The 9,242-nt window shown below is 44.7% G+C and overlaps 1 protein-coding gene across 1 annotated transcript in view; it reads left to right on the top strand.

The window, feature by feature from the left end:
- Positions 1-309: 309 nt before the first annotated feature.
- LOC130476985 (guanine nucleotide-binding protein subunit alpha-14-like) overlaps positions 310-9,242 on the top strand; it is a 55,562-nt gene continuing 46,629 nt past the window's right edge. Inside the window, 1 exon segment of the mRNA XM_056848986.1 lies at positions 310-715. Coding sequence (XP_056704964.1) covers positions 310-715 — 406 coding nt within the window.

Genomic DNA, 9,242 nt, shown 5'->3' with positions numbered 1-9,242 from the left:
GGGGAAGTCTCTATATTTTATTTTTTATCTATATATGTATGTATTTTCAACAATTATTAATTAGAATTTATACTCTGATGTTTACTTATATTGATTGTTGAATACTTTGTCTAATCAGTATAGAAAAATAATAAAAAAAACTATTAAAAAAAAAAACAGAGAGCGGCAAATCCGAGGCAAAACCTCCAACACGTCAACGACCCAATTGGAGCGGGCTGCGGAAGACGCGATTGAAGGTACAGCGTGGAGCGAACCGCCAGGGGCGGGGCTAGGGGCGGGGGGGGGCTATGGGCGGGGCTATGGGCGGGGATGGGGCGGGGCTTGGGACAGATTTCTAGCCACGCCTCTAGTTTTCTGCTCCGGGCCCAAAGAAGGTCGTCTCTTGGTGCCTTTCGTCGCTGGGTGGCGTTTCTCCCATCGGACGTGTCTCTAGCGCACTGGGAAGGGGCTACGCGAGGAAAGCCACGACGGGCCGAGAGCCCCTTGCCGTTGGCTCCTAGCCTGGGAGGTCGCTGGCGTGGCCGCTTCTCCGTGGAAGAGCGCTCGAGCGAGCGCCTGCGCCGGGAGATTGAGCGGCAGCTGCGCCAGGAGCAGCGGGAGGCGCGCCAGGAGCTGCAGGGACCGCTGCTGGGTCATGCCGCCGGCCTTGGGCACGCGGCTGTGGGTCCGCCAAAGGCCAGAAGCTCTGCCCCTCCCTTGCTTCGCCTACGGCCAAGCAAGGGGCTTCGTTGGAAGCCCGGCTCTTTTTGCCCAAGCTTCTTTTAATCCACATTTGTCCACCAACAAGGTGTAGCGGTCAACAGGGGTTCGTGGGGGAAATAGAGACCCGAACCGTTATTTCAAGAAAACTGATTATTCTGGCAGCTGCGACCCAGAGGCCCTAATGGGCAGAAATCTCATACTGAGATGTTCCAATCATACTGAGGAAGGGATATTTATCCAAATTCAAGATATGACAGCCATCAACATTCAGGGCATATCTGATTGTAATACAGACAGAGAGGCGGCAGGATAGTCACAGTTTCACCCAGTTCTTGTTATGGTTCACTGTAACCCTCCGTGACTCTTGCCCCAGTTACTAGCACACAGACACACAGAGGTACCCTGCCCAGCAACAAGCTATTCCCTTGCTGTCCTAATACATTTCAATACATTTACAGAAAGGAAAAGAGATTATTACAAATTGCAAAATCAGTGGATCTTCCATAGTCAGGGGAAGTCTACCTTGCTGTCTCAAAGGATAAAGTGCATGTCTCTGGGCATATGCAGAAAGCATTTCTATACTATGGAGTAGTCGTCAGTCGCCATGGGCAGGCAACAGCAAACCACCTCTGAATGCCTCTTGCCTTGAATACCCGATGGGGTCACCATAAGTCAGCTGTGACTTGATGGCGCTTTCCTCCACCACTGGTCGTTTTATGACCATTATAGGTCATCCCTCTGGGAAGGTGTTGATCCTAAAGTACGGAGTCCCAGCACCTATTCCCTTGTTACTCCCTAAAGGTTTGCTGTTATTTTGCAATGTGTTTTTAAATCACTTTGATGCTAAAGGGATTTAGGATGCAATCTCTAAGCCTGTTTACTTGTATTAATTTCCTTTTAATGCCCAGGCATAATGTTTTATGCCTTTGGCCTCTGAAAATCAGATCACTCCCCCCACTGCACCATTTTACAGATGGGCCTGAGGAAAGAGCAAGGTCATTTAGGGCAGTCTGAAACATTATTGTCTGGTGTGTGTTTTACGTGGCAATCCTAAAAACACTTTTTTGGAGTAAGCCTCATTGGATAGAATTGAGTAGGATTTAAAGAATTTAAGAACCGCCCTATTGGATTTCAGCAGTGGTCCATCGAGTCCAGTATCCTGTTTTACTCAGTGGCCATCCAGTTACTATGAAGGGAGGCTTCCTTAGGATTGCACTGTTAATGTAGATGTGTATGTAAAGTGCCATCAAGTCGCAGCTGACATGGCAACCCAGTAGGGTTTTCAAGGCAAGAGACTAGCAGAGGTGGTTTGCCATTGCCTTCCTCTACACAGCAACCCTGATATTCTTTGGTGATTTCCCATCCAAGTACTAACTACACTAAAATGAGAATGCAGTCAGTAATTGTCTGGGTAAGGGAAATTATCCCCTGCACTTCATCTGGAATATTTCTTTTATTAGATTTCTAGGTCGCCCTCCCTGACCAAGTCAGGCTCAGGGCATCTTACAACCATTAAAATAATTTCATACAATCCCTAAAATTAATAATTTCTATATGCAAAATAAAACAAGCACCTTCCAGCCATAGCAGCAGTAAATATCTGATTTAAATAATAACAAAGGAGGGGGGAAGGGAGGAAGGGGAGAGGGAGCAGTAGGGGAGGCCAGCAAGATGGAAACTGTCACTGCCCTCAACCATAAGCCTGGCAGAACAACTCAGTTTTACAGGCCCTGCTAAACTCCTTCAAGTCTTTCAGGGCCCGAATCCCACTGGGCATGGCATTCCACCAGGCCAGGGCCAGAGAGCCAAAAAGGCCCTGATCCTGGTTGAGAACAGCCGGGTGCTTTTTGGGCTGGGGGATCACCAGCAGATTTTCTCTAGCCGAGCATAACACACTTTGGGGGGGGGGGCGTTGCAGGAGAGGTGGTCCTGCAGGTATGATGGTCCCAGACCATTTAGGGCTTTAAAGGTCTGTACCAAAACCTTAAACCTTATCTGGTGCTCTATCTGGAGCCAGTGGAGGTGGCAGAGTACTGGTTGGATACGTGGCCGCCATGGGATCCCCCAATTTATTCTCAATAAAATAGTCCATAGAACACAATAGCTTGTTGGACTTACTCAGGCTAGCGCTAACAGACATTCAGCAAAATAGAATTGGTAGATGCACACATTTCAAATTCAAAAGTTTCCAGCATGAAAAAATGGAACGAATACATTTTGAAAGTTAAGTAAAATTTTAATTACCCCATTGTGAAAATCAGATCAGTTTTCTGAACCCACTCAGTCAGGATATTTTCAAGACTTGGTCATGATGTTTTAGTTCCCATGAGATGAATTTTGCCACTGTTAAGGAGGTTTAACAGATGATAATCCACAGAATGATAATCAGAATGAGCTGGATGTGTAGCCATAAGCGGAGCTAACGTAATTGCTCTTTGCTCTGCATACACCTTGCAGGAAAACAAAACAAAAAATGTAATGGATTTTCAACAGGCTGAGCTCAATAGGGACATAACCTCCGCACACGTGCGATTCCCTTAAATCTACCAATTAGCTCTGCTAAAGGGAACACGCTAAAATGGGCTAAGGAGAACAACCTACAATAAGCAGGAACCGTAAAATAGGATAAAGATTTTGCCAGTCCAGCTCTTCAAGCCTTTGTTACTACTGCACAGCTCCAACAAATAGGTCATAGAGAACCCACAATGAGCAGGTTTCCTTTATGTACATTGGCTCCAAGAGCCGGAGTAGGAGTCAGATACTGGTATTGTTGAAGCATGCTTGCAATGCAGGTTTCAGGAAAGAGAGGAATGAAATTGGAAGCCCAGGTAATTGAATGAGCAGACATGTTCAAGTGGATTGTTAACCAACTCCATAATCTCAAGACCCTGAGAGCCAATTTACTGAGCCTTGAAAGTGACCTAAAATGTGGGTTGAGAGGATGTTGATAGAGTTTGAGAGTGTAAGGGGGGTAACCATTAGATTTTTCACCATGCATCTGCATTTTAATTTCCCCTTGTGACTCCATGAAGACAAAACTCTTTAATTTTTTTGGTGGTATGGGAGCTACAGTGCTGCCACTTAATCCCAGGTTGCTCAGTAACGTGGAACGTCCTCTGGACCACATTGACAGGAATCCACGACACAATTCCTCTGCACACCAGGATTAATGTTGTGGTTCTAGCACCCTGTTACTCTTTCCACTGCCATCTGGGTAATGAGAGAAGCTCATGACTGTGCAAGAGTTGTCCCTGCTGCAGGCAGAAGGGGGGGCTTTCCTGTGTGTTCTGGATCTTTTCATACATCACTTTGGTGGTGTGGGAAGGAGCAGTGCTGCTGGGGCTGTCGCACTGCCTAGGTAAAAGTCTAGGAGAGAGCCAACATTTGCTCAAAGAAATGGGAGTGAAATGTTAGGACTTTGGCTTTTACTCTGCCCCATATTCTACAAAATAGTAAAGTTATTGAAGGGATCAGGAGTCCCCATGGGAGTGTACCTCTATCATTGTAGTATGATCTGGTGGTAATCCCCAAACCAAAGTTTTTGCCAGGTGGGCCAGTTCACACAATTGCTTTGTGCGTGATGCCATTTTCTCTCTCCCTTCCCTTATGTAGATTCATCTGTGAGTAGATTGTAAGAATCCAGTTTGTGCCCTCAGTGAACAAGACCCGAGTGGTTGTTTCACAGTGGACCAGGTTGGAGATGTGTGCACAATGGTTGTGTGAACTGGTGTTCTGCAGTTTATGCAATTATATTCTGAAGGTCATGTTTGAAAAGTTGCTTAATGGTTTTATCTGTCAGCACTGAGTTTTTCTTTTTCTCTGTGTTTGGCAGGCATCCGCTTTGTCAAGTTATTACCTTGGAGTGATTTTTTCGAATTGATGAAAGAACTGTCTTTTAGTTCCATCAGCCCATTTCAGTATGCTGTCAAAAAAGTAGTTGAGATAGAAATGGAACTTAACATTTATGTCTGTATTTTCCATATATACCTGAAGGAAGATCCAAGAAACTTGCTGAATTACAGCCATGATCCTGAATGTGTTCTCTTAAAAGACAATCCATCGTTCAGTGGCACTTATTTGAATATGCTTGGGACTGGCCATTTTGCAGCCTGATTTTATGTGTGTTTACTTGGAAGTAACTCTGCTATATCCAATAGGACTTGCTTTTAAGTACACAGGCATAGGATCATGTGGTTAGTCAGTCAAATAAAAGTTACTGGAGCATGGCGTAGTGGTTTTGTAATGCCTGTCATCATTATTATTATTTGAATGTATGCTTTTATGTTCAGTCTGCATATTTGCACTTACAGAAATGCTAAGCCCAGAATATAAGGGCTGGTTTAGAACACTATGTATTCATATGCACACACATGAGGACTCTTTGGGAATGGTGGCATCCACAACTAAGGGGCCAACAGATTGCAGTGCTTGCTTGGTACAGCCTGTCACCAGTAGAGCTTCAGAGTTACCTACTGCTTAAGGAATGTGTTTTGTACTTCCAAGATCACAAGACCTAGCATCTGCTTAGAGACAGCTTCGACCAATCTCTGTACACTATGTTAATTAGAGTAAGGTAGACAACCAATGTCTAGTGAGTCAACATAATTGGAACATCCCTAACCAGAAGTTATAATTGGGGTTGCAATCCTTTGTCTAGGTGTGCGAGCTGTCCTGCGCATTTGGGAAGCTCCCACCCGGTATGTATTATTAAGCTTAATAAACAAACTGCTTCGAATTATCAACCTCTTCCTGTTTTATGGTCATTGGGACTTAATACCATAACTCAGGCTCTTCAGTTCGGAGCGGTGGACTCTGATCTGGGGAACTGGATTTGTTTCCCTACTCCAACACACGAAGCCAGCTGGGTGACCTTGGGCAAGTTACAGCTCTATTAAGAGCTCTCTCAACCCCACCTACCTCACAGGGGAGGGGAAGGGAAGGTGATTGTAAGCCGGTTTGAGTCTTCCTTAAGTGGTAGAGAAAGTTGGCATGAAAAAATCTTCTTCTTCTTCTTCTTGGTCCCATAGCTTTGATTCATAAATTCAGGTTTATTGGTAGAAATGCTCTTAATTGCACTTTGGCTCAAATCCTGCTTTTATCACACAAACTTTATTTTCGACAACAGTACATGTCCTGGGATGTTGTGCCCCACAGATCTTTTCTAAGACTGTACAATGGCCTAAAATATTAAGGACACATCTGCACAGCTATTAATTTTTTTAAAAAAAATAGCAATAATTTTTATTGAGGATTGTACAATGTTGCAGACACAGTAAGTCACACTTTTTCATGTTTAGTGTTTATAAAATAAAAAGCTAAAGAGCAGTAATAAAATAAGTTGGCTTTTGAACAACAACCCCCAAGTTTCGAGACTGAGCAGAGTCCTTTATCATTAATCCAGTTTAAGAGTGATCAGAATGTTCTAAACTATATGTTAACTTTCAATCTCTACTTTGTCATACCTGCAAAAATTATTAATCAAGTGATGGAAATATTTTCTCTTCTTTACAGTGTGGTATTGTTACCTGAATTAGATAGTCTCCGCTTTGGTTGGGGGAATTAGCATGGAGACAGAGCTTTGCGAGAGGTTGGGTAACCAGTATCTTGGCAGCCAGTGTATACAGAGATAAGCCTTTATGGAAAACTCCCAATATGAAATGGAGTTTTATTACAAAAGGATTTCAAGCACACAAAAATAGCAGAAACGCACACAACTCATGCAAGAGCTCAAAAGTAAAAGTGAGGAGATTCTAGAGGTTTCAGGTGATAATTACCAAACTTAAAGAGCGATGTCCGAGTGAAAGCACCACTGAAGAGGGGACGAAACGAACCATCGGCTCCAGGAAGCAAAGTGAGAGACCTTACACATAAGTAAGGCGTGAGTGTTCAAATCCAAAGACACACATATACTATGAATGCCACAAGGGCTATATTTATACCCTTAAATGGGTCCTGGGGCAATATGAGGTAGCTGGCAAATGAAAAGCTTTGTCAGGGAGGAACAACCTAATTGCTCCTCAGGTAGTATGGACAGTAGGGTGTGATTGGATATGAGGTCATGCCAGGAAACGACAGAATACCTGTGATAGCTTGATTAATGACTGGTGATTGCTTGGTTATAGATATTGGGATGTGAGGGGATGGCTGAAAAGTTTCTCAGGGTGGGTGTGAGTCAGAAAGTTGATGGTTGGCTTAATCTCTTCTGACTGTTTGGCAAAGCTTGAGGGGTATTAGATATGCAGGATGCTAGTCAGACTTTTTCCTGAATAGACCTGATTGCTGATAGGATTAGAAGTTCTCCTTATTGTTCAGGTGTCTGCTAGGAGTGCTTCATTTAGTACGTGAGGGAGGCTTTGCATACTCCCATTGTCTTGTCTACCTTTCATGCCCTGGGTCTGGAGAAATGCAAAGTAACCCACTCCTACCTGCCAACTCCAAGGCTTTACACAGACACAAAGATGGATTCCATGGTCTCCTGGAAGTGTGGCTCACCCTTGTGCAGAAGTGCCCTGCTTTAGTGTCAACCTTGGTCCTGTATGCCTTTATGGCATACCAGGTAGCTGGGGCAGTCCAGGCACCAACAGTATGTTCATGTGTCTGTGGTTACACCAAAGGACCTTAAAAATCTATGCAATCCAAATAGCATCCATACTTGGCATATCTTGTTCCCTGTTCTGTCCATGAAGTGGATATGAAATCCTGCAGGCTTGTGCAGCCACCCTAATAGAAGGACCAATTGCTAGTGTGTGTTAGTGATGAAGTGCCTAATTAAGATATACAAGAAACTCCTTTGTGGGTGTGGGTACACTTTTCCTGTGGTGTTTTGAGACCATGTAGTAATGTTGTTTTTCCTGGCACATGAATGGAATGAGAAACATGGGATTAGATTATTTCCTTGTGTTTCACAACATGGTACTGTGTTGTGCAAATAGAATGTAGCTCTCAGGTACTCGCAAGTATCTGTTCACGTGAAATAACTTCATCTTTTTTGAGTGGAAAATACTTAGTGCTGGAGAAATGTGCTTCGCAATGCAAGCACGTATAGGGTCCAAGGCAGAATCTTAAATTGTTAGGGTAGGTATGATACCCTCCCCCCAACTCTGCATGCAGAAGTAGCTCTTTTTTAAGGAAAATGAAACATCTTGGTCAGTTTTGTTTAAAAAAAATTGGTTACATTTTATGCTGTGTTATCTTGGACTTGCAAGTGAAAATAAAAGTTGTTGTCATAATTATCTTTGGGGAGAGTTTGAATTTGATTACTTAAATATTAATTTTACTTGGGCAGAATATGCTGAGAATTGAGAGCTATTAACACTTGTTAAAGGCTACTGTATAAATAAATGCATATTAACTGAAAGACTTTTGCAGCATCTCTGCCATTTTTTTGTTTTGTTCACCATACTGAGCAATTGTCAGGCTGCTATCTCGGTTTCGTTATTGCCACCGTCTCTGTGCTGTATTGTCTGCTCCCCAAGGTCGCATGCCTCAGCCTGGGAAAACTCAGCTCCTGGGAAACTGTATTCCTACGTGTAATCTCCCGCCTTTCCTGCCTTATAATATCTCCCAGCTAGTGAGCCTTTCATAGCTGTCATTTTATTCGTTTGCACTGTATGCCTATTTGATCAGTAAAAGCCATCTGTTTGGACTCTATATGACTTTGTGGTGATTTCTGGTTCTGTGGGCCAAGGGCTGACATTATGACAGCTATCTCACATCTTCACCGTTCTCCTAGCCAGGCTGGAGCCCAGGGGGGTTCGCCTGCCACTTGGATGGGAGCTGTGCAGCTCTCCAGGTGATCTACTACCCTGGAGCCCTTCTCAGAGGACCCTACTCTGTTACAGGACTTAATCGCTGAACTTTTCCGGACGAACCGAGAGGTTTGCCGCTTGAGGGGACTGGTACACGCGCAGTGGCAATCTCTTACAGGACGTCTCTGGATGTTAACATCGGAGGATACTGATGCTCGTTTAGATCTTCAGGACTTGGATCAATTACTGGACGATGCCCGATTGGCGACTGAGGATTTACAAATATTAACTGGACTTTTGGATACTCTTATTTCTCGACAAACTCTTTCTACCATGGCGGGAGCCCCGCCGGAGGGTTTTTCCCTGATCCCGGATGCGGCCAGCTGCCAGGCTGAGGCCAAGCGAGTCGCTATTAGCACCGCTCTTCTCCTTGTGGAATGTACAAAGGACACCCCGGTAGCCACCTTGGCTCAAGTTTTGACCCCGACGTTTGGAGCCGAGGCATCCGCACTAGCGGTTCGAGTACAACCTCTGCTGGGCGGGGAACCTGACCCCATACTCTTGCTCCTCGAGACAGAACTTTTGCCGCGCATTACAGCAGAGGCTGCCCTAAGACTTGAGAACGCCAAAGTTCTTGCGGATCAGCAAGCCGCCGAAGCGGCTAGGGTCGCAAGAGAGAGAGAGGCGGCGGAAGCAGCCAGGGCGGCTGCAGCACGGAATCAGGCGAACGTGGACACGCGCCCCAAGGACTATGTACTGGGACTATCAGGTCTAACTTTTTCCCCGGCGTTT

The sequence above is a fragment of the Euleptes europaea genome, chromosome 4 (genome assembly GCF_029931775.1).
Source record: "Euleptes europaea isolate rEulEur1 chromosome 4, rEulEur1.hap1, whole genome shotgun sequence".
NCBI lineage: Eukaryota > Metazoa > Chordata > Lepidosauria > Squamata > Sphaerodactylidae > Euleptes > Euleptes europaea.
This window is presented reverse-complemented; position numbering and strand designations above follow the sequence as displayed.